The sequence below is a fragment of the Cnephaeus nilssonii genome (genome assembly GCF_951640355.1).
Source record: "Cnephaeus nilssonii genome assembly, chromosome: 12".
Lineage (NCBI taxonomy): Eukaryota > Metazoa > Chordata > Mammalia > Chiroptera > Vespertilionidae > Cnephaeus > Cnephaeus nilssonii.
Window position 1 is genome coordinate 38,195,845 of NC_137083.1, and position 18,347 is coordinate 38,214,191.

An 18,347-nucleotide genomic window follows, 5' to 3' on the forward strand; every position below is an offset into this window, starting at 1 on the left:
AATTGGACCTGATGTCCTTGAATCTAGAGATTCCCTGGTTCAGCCACTCCAGAGTAAATCCCTCATATTGTGTGTGGCCAGGATGTGAGAAGCAGTCATCTGTCTGTTCAATTTGATGAAAGGAATCTGGGGTTCTAAATACTCTTATAGAGACATTCGAGTACTCTTCTTGTTTTCAGTACCATCCTACACAAGAGCCTTAAGTAGGATCTCCAATTTCTGAGCCTCTCTGGGGATTCTTTGAAGAGAATCATCTTGCTTCTTATTCGTTTGCCCACCTACAAGGCAGCAAGTTTTAACTTTCTTTGTTCTGTTAGGTCCGTTTTCATTGGTCAATGTGCTCCTCACTTTCCTATATTTTGTCAACATCTCATATGATGACATATCTGCTCCAATTATTTTTAAAAAATCTTTGCATATTTTTATATTTCTTCACTATAATTTTAGGAAGTTTAGAAAGGGACCAGAGATAAGTATTCAAACTGCCTTATTTAACCAATAATATTAGAAATGCTTTTAGAAGAAGTAGTCTATGCATGATGTTGATATGTACATAAGTAATATATTCTTGGCTACTCACATTTTAAAAGGTAGCTTTATTAAGGTATAGCTAATAAACCAAAAACCGTACATATTTAATGTATATAATATGATGAATTTGAACATATGTATATACCCATGATACTATTACTGCAATCAAGATAATAAACATATCCATCACCTCCAAAAGTTTCCTTGTGTCCTTTGTGGTATTTGTGGCTACTCAAATTTGATTGATAATTATAATGACAGACTTTTTTCTTATCCTCCCTTATTTTAATGAAACAATGCTTAGAACTCTTTACAGCACTTTCATGTGCACAAAAATGATAAGCCCAGTCACATAAAAACATGCTATATTCTGATTTACCACTATACTAACCACATTCCTATTTTCACTAGATATTCTGAAGCAAAAAAATTCCAGTGAAGAAATACAATATGATTTGCATCATTCTTTTTATAAATATTGTTCTTGATTTCACCTGTTCTGAGGAAGGCATTTTTCACTTCTCAAAAATAAAACAAAATATTCAGAATCTACTGCTTGCTAAGCTAAGCATTATACCAGTTCCAGAAGAAGATAAAACAGTGAATACAACAGTTTGGGTCCTTATGGAGTACAGAGAAATATTGAAAAATAATGCTAAAAAGATAGGATGAAGCTATCCTATGAAGGCCCAGAATTTCACAGTAAGAAGTTCGGACTTTATAATAAAGAAAATTTACATTTGTTTAACCACGTTTTAAAATGAGTAACACTATAACTTCTGTTTCAAATTTATATTTTATAGGAACTTATAAAATTACTTTTCTTATAATGATTTAGGTATTAAGTATGTATCAAGCATAATTACATGACAGATTAAATCTAACACAACAAACATGTGAAAAACAAAGTATACCATTTTTACTTTTTATTCATCTTATGCTCTTGTGATTTTATTTTCAGTTAACAATTCTATATAATAAAAACCTAATATGCTAAGTGTCCGGTCATCCAGTCATCCGTTCAACCAATCAAAGCGTAATATGCTAATGATATCCTAAGGGCGCTCAACTGCTCGCTATGACGTGCACTGACCACCAGAGGGCAGACACTCTGACTGGTAGGTTAGCTTGCTGCTGGGGTCCTGCTAATTGGGACTGAGCGAGACAGGCCGGACAAGCCCTGGAGCCCTCCCTGGCTCGCTAACCTACGTGTCCCTTCCCAGCCCCAATCAATCATGCACCGGTGGGGTCACTCGGCCTGGCCTGTGCCCTCTCGCAATCTGGGACCCCTCAGGGGATGTTGGAGAGCCAGTTTCGACCTGATCCCGCTCAATGCAGAAGCTGCCCTCTGGTGGTCAGTGCACTCCCATTGGGAGAGCGCCACTCAGCCAGAAGCTGGACTCACACTGGCGAGTGCAGCGGTGGTGATGTGAGCCTTTTCCACCTCCATGGCAGCACTAAGGATGTCTGATGGCTCCCAGACTGAGAGAGGGCGCAGGCCGGGCTGAGGGGGACCCCCCAACCAAGTGCACGAATTTCGTGTGCCAGCCCTCTAGTTTACAATAATTCTAAAACTCAACTCAACCTAGAAGTCACAAGGAACACAATGAAATTCTGCCATTTGACTCACTACCTGAATTTTTAAAAAAGAGAGAACCTTACCTTAGCATGTAATATAAAGTCACACATAAAAAACTTATGTGTTAGAGAGCAACCAAAGGACTTGTATGCATGCATATTAGTATAACCAATAGACACAGACACTGGGGCGGTGGGGGCTTGCCTGGGGTGTGAATGGCTTGGGGGAGGGGGGGGTCAATAGGGGGAAAAGGAGACATACGTAAAACTTTAGACAATAAAAAAAAAAAAAACTATGTGTGTGAACACATATCCCCAAATAAAATCCCATATAAGGTGAGTGAACATTTTTCTGTTACTACTTATCTTTCTGTTTACCAAGGAATAACAGGAGCCAAACTTGTGAGAAGGTATATGAGAAAGGCTTAAAATTCTGAATATTCTATTCATTTTTTTCCTTCAAAATTAGAAGAGGCTACCATTATTTGTTAGAGGTAGATAACCATATAAATCACAAATGTCAGTGTACAGCTTGAAAACCTCTACATTGGCTCAATCTCAAAAAAATAAAAAAATTAAAAGGTATTAAGAGTAGCAAAATATTTCTTAATTTCATTTACAGCCAGTACAGTTTCTTTTAGGACTCCCATATATGGGACAAAAAGTTGAACTAACAATTTACAGTTTTTAACTGACTACCTTCCATTGGAGATTAAAATTCTATTTTCAGTAGATACCATAAGTTTTGTTAATGCAGATTTAACATACTGAGCATTTGAATGCTGAAACTTAAACCCATCTATCTAGGTTTCTTGATCTTCCTTAGAAAAATATTCTAGAGACAATAATAACTATTACATTTTGCCTTAGTTATTGAGAGTAGCTGTAGTCTTTTTCTTTTTTAAAGAGGAATGATCTTGTTAAGGTATAAGGACTCAATGCCAACACCTAACCCTAATCATCTCACCCAACATAAGTTAACTTCTATCAAGCTTTTAAGGGGAAAGAATTGGTGAATCCTATGTAAAAGAAAACTTGCTCTGAGGAAAAGATTAATCAGTTTGGGCAGATATGTGCTTGAGACAAGACAGTTTAAGTCATTCTCAGTTTTATTACATATCTCCTACTGTGCTTCCTTATACAAATAATTCAGTAACTTGATCATAACTCCACATACTTTATCTCATTTAGTCCTTAAGAGAATACTTAAACTGAAAACCCTCAAAACTAATAAGTGGCTGAAAAAGAACTGAAACTAAATCTTTCTGACTCTCTCTATACTTTTTACATACTATCACATTAACTGACCACTGACCTAGCAGCTACTCTCAATGAGATGGGAGAGAAAAAGAGAACAAAAGTATATGTTTAACTATTATAAATGAGCTTAGTAATAACAATTTATGGTGTTAGGTGGGTACTAGAATTATCAAGGGAATCACTTAGAAAATTATATAATTGTCTAACCACTATTCTATCCCACCTGAAACTAAGAAAATCTACAGAGTAATAAACTCATGTTTGCTAGTAATGTTATAAAACATCTTCACATAAATTCTTCAATTTGCATATAATTTTTGGCAATCATATTACCTGTATAGTCATGAAGAGAAATTATAATCTTCGGAATATTTAAAATTTTACTGTACAACATACCAAAACATGGTTATGCTCACTGTTCTTATACAGTATACTATTGAAATTTTATCAAGTGAAACAAAATTTATGTAGTACAGTAAAAAATTAATTGCCATAGATATGCTACATCTTAAACAAAAAACTAATGAAAGTTATAAAAAAAACTTAGAAATTAGTCAGCATTTATTTTAAAAAACAGTGAGTAAAATAAAAGTGTCCTTTCAAAGAAAATGCGACATACAATACCTGCGAGTCCTTGGTGGTTTTGGAGGGGGAGAATCTTGTTTGTCAGAATCTATGGAGCTGACCAGATTTTCAGTATTAATTACATTCTGCCAAGAGAGGAAAAATGCTTCATTAAAGTTAGGGGAAAAATAAGTTTCTTTCCTCATATTTCAAATAAATTGTTTCTGGGCTTTTGAAATTTTCAAATATTACCAATTTTTCCAGGTAACAAAATGGGCCTTATATATTCCATATTATAGCCTGAGGGGCTATCAAACCTGGTCCATCTCCAGTTACTAAAAAAAATCAATTGCATATAGCAGCATTTCAACATATTTCAAGTACTACTATAAAAAGAAACAGATTTTCCCAGGTTTCAGCACCAAAAAACAAACAAACAAAAACAAAACCAAAAAATAACAGATTTCCTAAGGAAATAAAGATCAAAGATATCTTCTTTAACACATCACTATGCTAGAAACTTAATATGAAGAGGGAAAAAGCCAACAACAAAATAAGGCTTATACCCTTCACCTTCCCAACCTATTGCAGGCCTCTATTGCTACCTAGTACATTAAACAGGTCCCAGAACTCACTTTAGTCGTTCCTTTTCCTATTCTCTCTGTCACTACATTAGTGTCCATTAGTGTATAGAGCCCTATTTCACTGCAGATCGATGTTTATCTCTATCCCTAAAATCAGTAAACATACCCTTGCATGAAGATTAAGTAAGTCATGGGATGTAATGTACACATGATAACTGCAGCTAACGATCTGTATTGTATATCTGAAAGTTCCTAAGAGAGTAAACTTTAGAAGTTCTTATCACAAGAGAAAAAATGTTTTAACTATGTGTGGTAATGAACATTAACTAGACTTATTTTTTAAATATATTTTTTATTGATTTCAGAAAGGAAGGGAGAGAGATAGAGATAGAAACATTAATGATGAGAGAGAATCATTGATTGGCTGCCTCCTGTACATCCCCTACTGGGGGGGAATCAAGCCGGTAACCCGGGCATGTGCCCTTGGCCAGAATCGAACCTGAGACCCTTTAGTCCGCAGGCTCTATCCACTGAGCCAAACTGGCTAGGGCTAGACTTATTTTTGTTATCATTTCACAATATATACAAATATCAATCATTATGCTGTATACCTGAAATTAATAAGACTTATTTGTAGATTATAGCACAATAAAAAATAATTTGAAAAAATTTTTCTATATGATTAAAAATGTAATGGTTAGGACTAAGGGAGGTGCAAAAGCGTATGGGGAGATAAATGGTGGTGGAAGGAGACTTGATCTGGGGTGGTAAACACAGAATACAGTGTACAGATCATGTGTTGTGGAATTGTGCACTTGAAACTGGTAAAATTTTATTGGCCAGTGTCACCCCAATAAATTCAATGAAAAGGAAAAAGTAATGGTTAGAATATTTTTCATTTCTACATACTAAGGAAATTAGAGTTTAAAACATCTGCATTTCTGTAGTATAAAAACCTTAAACTTTGAAATTAATATTGCATTTATGAGGGGGAAATTGGTATATTTTTCAATTAAAGTTTAAAAAAAATGCACACCTACTTAGCTTTTTGAAATATTAATGAATCCCAATTTAGGTAAGATAATATGCAATAATATGTTAGCATTCTATTCTATATTATAAACTATTTGGCTACATTTAGCACAGGTTATAACAGGATTTAGTTAAACTAAAGGAAAAATATGATGGCAATGTATGAGGCCTAGTTGTACAATCATTCCTCTGTTAATGAAGGAGATAAGAATGAGGTCACATAAATGAATTTTTACAAATCTGAAATTTTCACTTGGCTTATAAAGTAAGAATACAGTTCCTACAACTCAAGGATTAATGTTAGATTATACTAACACATTGAGATCAGCATTTGATAACAAATCTCTCATTTAGAAAACCAAGAAAGTTCAAACAAATAGTCTGGGAAATTGCCAAAACCATGGAAAGAGGAAAACAAAGGTTACAAATTTTGCAACTCATTTCCTCATTTTACTTCAATTATTGGAGCTAAGTTGGTTTATCATGTGATAGTTGTCTTAGGGAACAATGATAAAAATGTAAAAAATTTTTTTACTAAAAAGCCCCAAATCTTTAAGGACAAGGTGATTATATAGAGAGGAAAGAAGAGAGCTAGTTAGAAAAACAGGCAGAAAGGAGAACAATATAAGAATATATATTTTTATCAGGTCAAAAGTTTGGATATCTGCCTGGCATGTGCTCGATGGTTGAGTATAGACCTATGAACCAACAGGTCATGGGTTCGATTCCTAGTCAAGGCACATACCCAGTTTTAGGGCTCGATCCCTAGTAGGTGGCATGTAGGAGGCAGCCGATCAAGGATTCTCTCTCATCCTTGATATTTCTATCTCTCTCTCCTCCTCTCCCTTCCTCTCTGAAATAACTAAAATATATATAAAAAAAATTTCGATATCCAATAAAATCTTTTTTACTAAAATTTACCTTTATCATTTTCATTTTTTAATTATCACCTGAGGAGGATATGTTGTTGTTTTTTAAAACTGATTTTTAGAGAGAAGAGGGAGGGAGGGAAGAAAGAGGAAGAAAAAGAAACATCAATGTGAAGCAACATAGATTAGTTGCTTCCTATATACACCCAGACCCAAGATCAAACCCACAATCTACATATGTGCCCTGACTGGGAATCAAACCCGCAACCTTTCGGTGTATGGGACAATGCTCCAAGTAACTGAGCCATCCAGCCAGGGCTAATTTTTTTTTTTTTACTTTTAGGCCAGGGCTAAAATTTAACTTTAAATGATAGTTGACACATATTAGTTTCAGGTATACAACATAATATTAGACATTTATAGTCCTTACAAAGTGATCACAATTATTTCTAGTAACCATTTGACATCATACAGATATTAAAATATTACTAACTATATTCCCTATGCTGTAAATTTCATCCTAATGACTTCTATCTATAACTGACAGTCTGTATTTCTTTTTTTGTTTTTTAATATATATATTTTTTTATTGATTTCAGAGAGGAAGAGAGAGGGAGAGATAGAAATATCAATGATGAGAGAGAATGATTGATTGGCTGCTTCCTGCAAGCCCCCTACTGGGGATCAAGCCCGAAACCCGGGCATGTGCCCTTGACCGGAATCAAACCCGGGATGCTTCAGTCCACAGGCCAATGCTCTATCCATTGAGTCAAACTGGCTACGGCGACAGTCTGTATTTCTTAATCCCCTTCACCTTTTCCACCGACCACCTAACCCGCCTCTGCCATATTAATCCTGCCCTCTCTCCAGTAAGATCTTTTAAGGCTAAAATAACATTGAATTAAGTCATGCCAAAAAGGGACTCAATTTTTGCCCTATAATTCTGGTTAATTAAAAACCATGTACAATATAACTATAAAACTTTACATTATCATGACCAAGAACAAAATAAAATTCATGTAGAATCAACTTACAATTAGTTGGGTGGGGGTGGCAGCGAGGAGAGAGAACTGTTAAGGGAAAGGGGGGCTGGCTACCTGGCAGGCCCAACAAGCTCAGTAACTGAAGGTAATAGCACAGGATGTTTTGATTATAAAAATTCTGAACTCAACAGGTTATAATGGGAAGTCAGGTCCTAGGCCTATGTGATAGATTAATCTTTACCTTGAGCAAGTCCTATATATTGTTTTTGTGTATCTAAGGTAATATACTTAAAATGTCACAATGATCTCTTCTCCCAGCCTCCAAAGATAAATATCAGTACTGGGGCAAGACACCCCTAACATTCCTCATTGTTATTTCTTATCTGCATACCTTTGTAAACTATGTATATTAAATGTTAACTATCCTGCACCCACCAATGTAAAAGAAATATGTACCGTTCCGTTTTGCTTTTTATCCAATCCTAGAGATTTCCTGCTTTACTTTCTCCTGCCTCCTTCTACCAACAATGGATTTACTGTCAACTTCTTTACATCCGCTTTGATTCTACTGTATAAAATCAACTCCAAAATGGTCATTCTCCAGAGCATTTTCTCAATGCAATGAAATTTTGCTTTCAAGTCTGGCCCTCAGCCTTGGCTCAAATAAACTCTTTAAGCCTTTCTTTAGGTTTGGAACTCTTTCGTTTATGGAACAATGCAGCTCATTTTTTAAAAAGTAATTTACACTTAAGACAATAAAATATTATATAAATTTTGACCTAAGAACTACTTTCCCAATGTATTGTTTAGAATATTAAATTTAACTTATATTGGAGTTATTAAATATCCATCATAGTTGAGTGTTTGAAACAGGAAGGAAAGGAGTTAAAATCAAGGTTAAATAAAAAGAATAACTGTCACAGATAGTCTCATGTTAGCTAAGACCCAAGATGACAATTAAAAAGCTAAATATTACATCTTGGTAAAAGGATTTCTAAAATTAATAGGCCAACAACACCTACCACTCCATCAGCAATTTTTTGGACTCCATGAATTTCATACAGTTGTAGCTGTTTTTCAAACAATTGGGCAATAGCTCTATGAACAAGCTCATACTGCTCCTATTAGAGAGATGAAATGGTAAACAAAGGAAAGACATTAAAAAACCCCAAAAGGCAAATCTAAAAATATAGTTTATATAGTGAATTAAAAAAACTATACCTTAGTTTGTACTGCAGAATGCCTCTGTGTTCTCATTTCTTGTATTAAATTAAATACATTAAACTCCTCTGGTATTTTCTAAAACAAATAATATAATACATGAACTCTGGATAACTCTTCAGAAAAACAGTAAAATAGTCTTCAATTTTTCATATAGACCTTATATATTATACACGTGCTGGCTAACTGAAAACATTCTGAATACCACCTACCTTGTATCAAAAACTGCTTGGCATTGTAAACTTAAAGCTCATCTTGACTCTCAACAGTCAAGCTAGTGAGCCAGATACATGAACAACAACAAAAAAAAACACACAAAAAAAGTCCAGCCAAGCCATGACTGCACTGAAATGGGAATAAAGATACTATGACTAACTCTGATTGGTGTATGGAGTGAAAAGTGAAGGAAATACAATCTATCTGGAGAGTTAAGAAGCTTGATGTGGATAAAGCCTAAGACTGAAAGAAGGAGAGGTATTCAAAAGAGGAGAGAAGATAGGCTATTTAGTTGGGATCATACTATCCTAATATATCAAAAGCCAGGGGCCATCATGACCTAAACGACCAGATGGACGACAGAACAGCAGGCTATGTGGGGTGACCAGGCTGCCAGGGGTTAGTGAGGGAAGACCAAATGACTGAACAGCAGGTTGCATGGGCGACCAGGCTGGCAGGGGGGGGGCAGCAAAGGGCGATCCAGCAGGCCGGCCAGTGAGCAGTTAGGAGCCAGCAGTCCTGAATTGTGAGATGGATGTATGACTGCCGGTTTAGGCCCGATCCCGGGGTGGGGGGTGGGGGTCCTGGATTGGAGAGGGGACCCCCCCACACCCGTGCATGAATTTTGTGCACTGGGCCTCCAGTCCTATATAATAAACGCCCAGCAACCGAACGGCTGAATGACCAGAATGAACAGTTGACCAGTTGCTATGACACATACTGACCACCAGGGGGGAGAATCTCAATGCAGGAGTTGCCCCCTGGTGGTCAGTGCACTCCCTTAGTGGGAGCGCTGTTCAGCTGACAGGGATGAGCAGCGCTCCCACAGCGGGCCCATCCCTGCAGGCCATGCCCTCCCACCAGTGCATGAAACCGTGCACTGGGCCTCTAATATAAAAATAATAAGAGTTTAAACTCATTCCACAGCCCAATGTTTCCTGGGCTAGCTATATAAGGATTGGCTAAGAGAGCTAGTAAAAATCAGATCTCTTAACTACATCCCTGGAGACTGATTATCCTAGACAATTCTTTTGTACATTTGTAATTACAACCACTAATTTGTAATTAGAACCACTGAAGTATGCAACCCTGGCATGAGCAAACTTTATATTCAAGCAACTTTTGTAGCAAGGAAGATGGCATTCTGAAAAGAAGAGAAACTTGGTAGAGGTATACTGAAGCAATATTAAAAAAAGATAGACAGGTAGAAACGGATTGCAGGCACATTTCTGAGGCAAAACTATTAGAAATTAGGAATCAATAAGAATATTTTGGAGTGATAAAGAAGATGGAAGAGTTAAGAACAATTCCCATATTTACTACCTGGGAGTCTTTGCATATATAAAAATATTTTTTAATTTTTAAAAATTTATTTATGACAAGAGAGAGATATAGATTTGTTGTTCCACTTATTTATGCATTCATTGGTTGATTGATGCATGTGCCCGGCCCAGATATCAAAACTGAAACCTTGGCATAACGGGTGGACTCTAACCAACTGAGCCACCTGGCCAGGGCCCATCAAAAGATTTTTACATCAAGTCCTAACCTATGGCCCAAGACTATACTTATGTTAAGTCAAACTGAATCAAATGGGGACTATGTTAAAAAAATACAACTTTTGAAATGATCAGAAGTTTATTTTGCTTGCTACTATTCATCTAAATGCCCCTTCCTATCTGAATTTTAATTTCTGACTTTTATGTTAAAACTAGAGGCCCGATGCATGACATTCGTGCACTGAGGAGGGGGTCCCTAGGCTGGCCTGCACCCTCTCACAGTCCAGGACCCCTCGGGAGATGTCCACCTGCCGGTTTGGGCCCGATGTCTGGCAGTCAGACATCCCTCTCATAGTCCAGGGCTCTTGCAATCCGGGACCCCTCGCTCCTGGCTCCTGCCACTGCCGCTGTGCTCGCCAGCCGTGAGTCTGGCTTCTGGCTGAGCGGCGCTCCCCCTATGGGAGTGCACTGACCACCAGGAGGCAGCTCCTGCATTGAGCGTCTACCCCCTGGTGGTCAGTGCATGTCATAGCTACCGGTTGTTCCGCTGTTCGGTTGATTTGCATATTAGCCTTTTGTTATATAGGATGTGATAGATTCCTACCTAAATTTTATTCACTTAAAATTTTTCAATTGAGTATTAGATTAGTTTTGAGGAATACAAAAATAAAACTTAATCCCAGAGGGTTTTATCAGAAACTCTAAAATTTAAATATTCCCTAGCAAAAGTGAAAACTGACAAAAAGACAAGGGAAAGAAAAAGAAAGAATGGAAGGGGAAAAGAAATGAAATATTATTAATCCTATTTTATACAAGACATATAAATTGACATATTCAGGGAAACCATAAAGCTATGAGGAATTAAGAGCTTTTCGCTAATGCATAGAAAACAAGTATATTATAGAATCAACAAATGAACCAAATCTATGTACAATAGGAGAATGGTGTTTTTCAAATCCGTAATAAGAGCTGTGTCTTATTTATCTTTGGATCCTCTATGGTACTATACACAATTTTTTGATAATAGTAGTGGTAATAATAGCAGCAATAGTAATAAAAACAAACACTAAACAGCACTTGCTATGTGCCACACATATAAAGAACTTTACAATGGTTAACTTAATTCTTATGAATTATTAATATTATGATTTCCATTTTTAGATCAAGAAATTGAGGCACAATGAGATTAAGCAATTTGACCAAGATTCCACAGCTGGTAGATGACAGAACCAGAATATTAATCTGGGCAGTTTGGCCAACGAGGATTCTATATTTTGAAAAGTCAATGCAGAAGGTATTAATTCACATAGAACAAATGGGTGACATGTTTACCTTGCTGCCAGTGTATTATCTCAAGTAAAATGCATCATTTATACCTTTTTGCTAATCCGTATTTCATACATAGCAAAGCTACTTCTAAAAAAGTAACAAAACATATGCTGTAATTTACTGCAATTAGTCACTATATTTGAAAATCATGAGAGATCAATTGGATATAACGTTATATAAAAATATTCTTACCCCAGCTTTTAATAAATTCCACGTATAATCTATGGCACAAATGGCACCTGTTCTTCCACATCCTGCACTATGAATATAAAATTTGAAAACACAATTTAATTTTTGTGATAAACTATAAAATAAAAAACATGTTACTATATTTAGAAGCAAAAAAATTTTTAAGTAATTTGACAAAATTCTACTTATAGTACTTAAAGTACTGTATGTGCACCTTAACATTAGTATTTAGATCTTGTTTTTATTAAGTTTAAAGAACTTTCAATAGTGACTCACAGAATACCTAGGAGCCTTTACTGTGGAAGTCTAATTCTACCTCAGAAAACCTTAGTTAACAAAATATCTTGCAGAGATAAATTTATTCCAAAAGTATAAGTAGTTTGTTAAACACATAATCCAGAAAGTTCTGATAAAGTACATTATAAGCAACTTAGTATGATCTTAAAAAAGCTCTTAACAATGAATAGAATATTCATTTTAAATTGATACATTTGTCAATTCCACACATTCCTAAAACATTTCTAGAATTTGAGAGTCAAGAATTACAAGGGCTAAATAATATATATTTAAAACTTGATGGTTAAAAGTGTAATAAATACAGAGACATAGACAACTAGATAAATGAAACACAACAGAAAGTTCAGAAACAGATCTGAGCATATATAAGTATTTATTACATAATGGTGAATTCTCCAATCAAAGGGGAAAGAGTAGACCACTCAATAAATGATACAGGGAAAATTAGCTAACAATGGAGAGCAAAAAGTGAATTCTTACCTCCAACCTTAATCATAAAAAAAATTAGATGGATTAAAAATAAAATGTTAAAAAAAACATATAAAGTGCTAAAAAATATAGGCAAAACTTTAAGCGCTACTGTGTTAGGGAAGGACTTTCTAAGCATATCTCAATAGACATAAATGAAGAGAGTCACAACTCTGAGTACATAATTTAAAATTTATACATGGCAAATCAGGCAGAATAAAAACCATGAAAAACCACGATCAAAAGTTAACATCCTCCAATATATAAAGAATTTGTAGTGTATAATTATTAAGAGGTAAATGACTACTACTATAAAATAATTGGCAATGTACACAAACAAGCAATTCACAAAAGAACATAAATGATATAAAATAAAAAAGGGAAAGCTTGCCTATCACAGGCATTAAAACAAAGTACTGGGGCAACTCTGGGGAAATAGGCACTCACACAAACTGGCAGTGGTAGGATTATTTATAATTAACATCAGCTTTATGGATAACAAATTTAATAATATGTATTAAAAGAATTAAAAATTTCACATCCTTTGACTTAGATATCCCACTTTTAGATCTCTTTCCTGCCCTGGCCAGTGTGGCTCAGGTGGTTGAGCATTGGTGCACTGAAAGGTCACCGGTTCGGTTCCTGGTCACTGGTCAGAGTGATACTGGAGACAATGATTGATGTTTCTCACTCCCTTCTACCTTCCTCTCTCTCTAAAATCAATAAAAACATATTTTTGATATCTATCCTTATGAAATAATTACAGATGTGCCCAAAGATTTTGCCACTGGATGTTTAAACTGTTTATAATTTCAACTAATTTGTAAACAAGTCAAAGAATTTGCTTTATCTTTTAATTTTACAATTAAATAGGTCTTTTTTCTTTGTAACCAGTCAACTACTTGATTAAAAGGTCAACTAACCACTAAATTAACTACAGAAAAAATTTTTTTAAATCTTCACCAATGATACACTTTTATTGATTTTTAGAGAGAGGAAGTGGGAGGTGGGGGAGATATGTGAGAGAAAAAAACAGACCGGTAGCCTCTTGTACAAGCCCTGGGGATCAAACCTACAAGTATGTGCTCTGACTAGGAATCGAACTGGGAACTTTTTGGTGTACGGGACAACACACTAAACTGAGCCACCGGCCAGGGCCATAATAATATTTTTTAATTAATCAACTTGTTAACTGACTGTCACATCTCCATCAACAAGTCACCTTTTCTGGCCCAAAAATAAAAAGTAGCCCTTTTACTAATGTAGGCTTTACAATCAGATCAGTTAGATAAGAAAATAACTTTATTGTTCCATTTAACTACTGAATTAATTAACCAGTAAATATCCAAGTCACTTAAAGAGATAAATTGATAGCATTTTATGAAATAAGTACTATTCAAGTCTTCTAAAATAAGCTAATGTAAATTAAAATTAAGGAAAGAAAAGTTGCATTAGGATTCAGATAGTTTTTATGATTTGGGAATCCTTATAATGACCTAATGCAAATTCAAATATTAGGCTCCAAAATACAATATATCACCCATATTATAAGGCCACCTATATTCCGAAGTACTTAAATATTTGGAAAATTCTTTTGTACCTGCAATGAATACAAATAGGCACATCTTCATGTTCTTGGTATTTCCTCATTAAGCTTATCATATCCAGAATAGAATCAAATGATGAAGGAACATCATGGTCTGGCCAGTTCACATAATGAAACTGATATAGCCTCCGAGATTCCTTCAAGAACAACAAAAATTCAATAATTATGAAAATACATTTGCAAACTTTAAAACATATAGAAAAGCTGCATATCTCACTTTACTGCCATTTCAACATAGTTATATGGTATTCAGTATTACATTAAAAAAAACAAACTAGGTTGCGGGTTTAATCCCCAGTCGAAGTGTGTACTGGAGGCAACCAATCAATCTCTCTCTCCCTCTCCCCCCCCCTTCCCCTCTCTCTAAACACAAAGCAATAAAAACATGTAAAGAAAAATTAAAAAAAAAAACACACAACAAATTAGTGATAGTCTACATTTATTGACTATTCACCATCTACCCAGTACTTAATCGCCATATAATGTCATAAGAAAGGTACTGTTAATACTATTCTCATTTTATAGGTAAGAAAATTGAGATATAATGGTTAAATAACCTGTTTAACATTTCATAGCAAGTGACCAATGTGGGATCTGAACTCAGGCAATCTTACCTCCAGAGCATTCTCTTTAAACATTACACTGTATAAACTATTTAATTAATCCAGAGCATTAAGTGGATGAACAATATACCATAAGCACTGTGTTAGAACCTACTGCAACTACTTTAGAAGACTAATAGAATATTTAAACCGAAAAAGAAAATTAGAAATGAACCTATTCAACCCCAAACCCACTTGTCTTCTTTCAGATCAGTATGTGTGGGGGAACCCCCAACCCCTGACACTTTCAGAGGATCTGTGAGTTTTAAACTATTTTCATAATAGTACTAATGTATTCTCTATTGGCCTTTTCACTCTCATTCTCTCATGTGTGTACAGCAGGGTATTCCCAAGACTACTTGACTTATGATGATGTGATCACTTTGACAGTTAATAGAATATATGCTTGTGTATTCATGCTTTTAAGTTTTCTTCTGTTTAAATTTCCAAAATAGTAAATATTGAAGGATATAACCCACTAAACAAAAGATCTTTGAATCTTTAATAATTTTTAAGAATGTAAGAGTTCTGCTATGAAAAAACCTTGACAATGGTTATTCTAAGTGTTTAACTGAAAGAACACCTGCTCTGAATCCAGATTAAAACTGTATTCAAATTCTATTTCTGCCACTTACTGAGTAACTTTACGTAAGCTAGTTAACTTGTTAAAGACTCTATCTCTTCCTTCATCAATGTGCAATGGAGACAACCACTATTTGAAATGCCTGATACATTACTGAAATTTAATAAGGTACCTATCATTATCACTATAAATTTAAAAGTAGCAACCAAAGTATAATAAATAACTCAACTAAAGGAACATGATCAGTCAAGTCAGCATGGGGAGTAAGAGTACTAGTACCATGTTTTCTTATAAACAGCAAAGTAGGAGGTGTAAGTACGTTTACAGATGCATTAGGTGGGGAAGAATGATGAACTTCATGTCAAGCTAAATGATATAATATGGTTTCAAAATTAAGATAATAAAAATAGAGAAATTGAGGAAGAAGTTGACAAGCATTCTCTAATGTCCATCAGATTTTTTTCTTCGATATCTCCCTAGACAAATTATCATTCCAGATAGCTCTGAAACACTAAAGTCAAGGGCCCTTGAGTGAAAACAATATGTATCTAAATGACAACTTACCTTTGATGGTAGTTTGTCTCTTTCTAAAATACTATAAACTGTAAAAGTGGGTAATAATTACCTAAACAATGCTATAATATGCTATTGCAATAGAATACATTTACAGCAAAGAAACCAACTATTCCAAATACAGTAAATTTAATTTAGGGAGAGCTGTTCTAAGTAAGTTAAAATTTATCTTACTTTATTTATTTTATTATTATTTATATTACATTACTATCTAATTTTATAAGCATAAAGCTCAAGATACTAAATAAAACTACTCTGATTTTCTTCATCATTGTACATAACTAAAAGTTTCCTTAACTATGTAAGATAGTATATTACTTATGCCTTCTCTTTAAAAATTATCCCTAGAGTCCTGGCCGGTGTGGCTCAGTTGGTTGGGCGTCATTCCATGCACTGAAAGACTGATGGTTTGATTCCCAGTCAGGGCACATGCCCAGGTTGCTGGCTAGATACCCTGTAGGGGATGTGCAGGAGGCAGATTGATGTTTCACTCTCACATCGATGTTGCTCTCTCCCTCTTTCCTCTCTCTCTAAAAAGCAATACAATAATCTTTTTAAAAAATTATCCTTAGAAATTATCTCTAAATGAAAAATACTTACATTCTGGAATTCAAGTAAGAGTGTCCTAATGAAGTAGTCTGGTCTTGCTTGTTCAGCTTCCTAAATAAAGGGAGAAACACTTGGGAGTCAGTAACATTAAAATATATACAGTACACACCAAAACAAACAATAAACTCATATTTAAAGTCTACACTATAAAATTAACAATTACTTGGTGTACCTAGTAATTATAAAAATAATCATTCTAAAAGCCATGAACTTAAGTTTTATTTATTTATGTGTGTGTGTGTGTGTATGTATTTTATTTTTTCCATTCAACAAAAGGGAAACTTTATTGAGGCCTCAGGGCCATGGGATTGAGGCAGAAGGCCACTATTTGGGCTAAAGGAGGGGCCTCATTTAACCTTCTTGGGGAACAAGTGGAGGGGCCTCATTTAACCTTCTTGGGGTACAAGTTGTTGGTGTGGCTGCACTTCTTCTGGCAGTTGGCAGTGCGGGGGTGCAGGTAGGTGTAACAAGTCGCAATTGTACTTCTGGGCGAGCTGGCATAGGGATGACTCAATGCTGCCACCCCGCAGACAAATCACCAAGCCAGGGTAGACTCTTTTCTGGATACTGTAGTCTGAGGGAGTGCAGCCATCCTCCAGCTATTTGCCCTCAAAAAATCAGACACTGCTGGTCAGGCGGGGTGCCCTCCTTGTCTTGGATTTTACTTTGGTATTCTCAATGGTGTCACTGGGCTCAACCTCAAAGGTGATGGTCTTGCCAGTCAGGGTCTTCACAAAGATCTGCAACTCTGCGTCTGCTGGGGACGCTACTCCATTGCTTCGTTGAAGAGAAAGAGGGTGGCGTATATATACTTTTAAACAGAAGTATCTGTTAACTAATTACTTAGCTAAGACTCTATCTTCCAGTAAAAGTAACAAACATCACCAGAATCATGTAATAGAAATAATACAAACAAAATGTCACTTCTTAGTACCTACCACCACCTTCAACCATTACATCTTTCCATAAAGCTTTACTTTCCCTACTTAACACTCAACTCTCAGTTAACTGGATGCCAACTGTAGAAGGAAGGATAATCTCAGAAATTGCCAAATTGTTATTCTGATTAAGGAGAATACCACTTTAAAAGTCTTTTACTATCATTTGTCAAAGTATTAGAATAAAACCTCTATGCATAAAACTATGCTTTACCTCAGTAGTTAAAACCATAGGCAATGACTGTCAAGAGCAACATATTCTGTTTTATTGATAAAAAAAATATATTCAATATTATTCTGCTTTAATTTTTAAAGTCATACTAATTTACTTTGAACTTTTCAAATAACATTAATGGAAAAGTATTTTTGTTTATTTTTATCTAAAATGAGTATGAATAAAAACATTGGCCCAAGACTTAATTCTTTTCTTGCCTGTAAAGCTAGTAAATATTTTTGGCTTTGCAGGCCATAACGTCTCTGTCTCTCAACTTTGCTGTTGTGATAGGCAAATATGTACATTAATGGGCCTGGTTGTAATCCAATAAAACTTTGTTTACTAAACAGGTAGTGGTTAGACTGACCCATGGACAGTGTGCCAACATCTGGTCTAAGTGGATTACATACAGCAACTGTGATCTGTGACTGAGCTCCTGCTAGCCACTCCTCTCACTTCCACCGACACTTTACTCTCCTCATTCCCAAACCAAGAGAGCTCCTGACACTGTCCTTTCTTAGTCTCAAACTCTGACTGTCAAATAATCAATTCACTTACTATGATTACTTTCACCAACTTGTTTCTAAATTTGATTTTTGTTT

General features: G+C 35.3%; 1 protein-coding gene across 2 annotated transcripts in view; it reads right to left on the reverse strand.

Moving 5' to 3' along the window:
• The window catches only part of PTPN12 (protein tyrosine phosphatase non-receptor type 12), a 31,781-nt gene extending 14,002 nt beyond the window's left edge, over positions 1-17,779 (reverse strand). The window contains exons 1-7 of one of the 2 annotated variants that reach the window (XM_079786803.1): positions 16,985-17,779; positions 16,585-16,949; positions 14,221-14,363; positions 11,859-11,925; positions 8,623-8,700; positions 8,424-8,522; positions 3,994-4,079 (exon numbers count right to left, since the gene is read on the reverse strand). In XM_079786803.1, coding sequence (XP_079642929.1) covers positions 3,994-4,079; positions 8,424-8,522; positions 8,623-8,700; positions 11,859-11,925; positions 14,221-14,282 — 392 coding nt within the window. In that variant the 5' untranslated portion in view covers positions 14,283-14,363; positions 16,585-16,949; positions 16,985-17,779. Of the gene's footprint in view, positions 1-3,993; positions 4,080-8,423; positions 8,523-8,622; positions 8,701-11,858; positions 11,926-14,220; positions 14,364-16,584 lie in introns of both variants that reach the window. The other variant, XM_079786802.1, reaches the window with a different exon arrangement.
• Between the last annotated feature and the right edge of the window lie 568 nt (positions 17,780-18,347).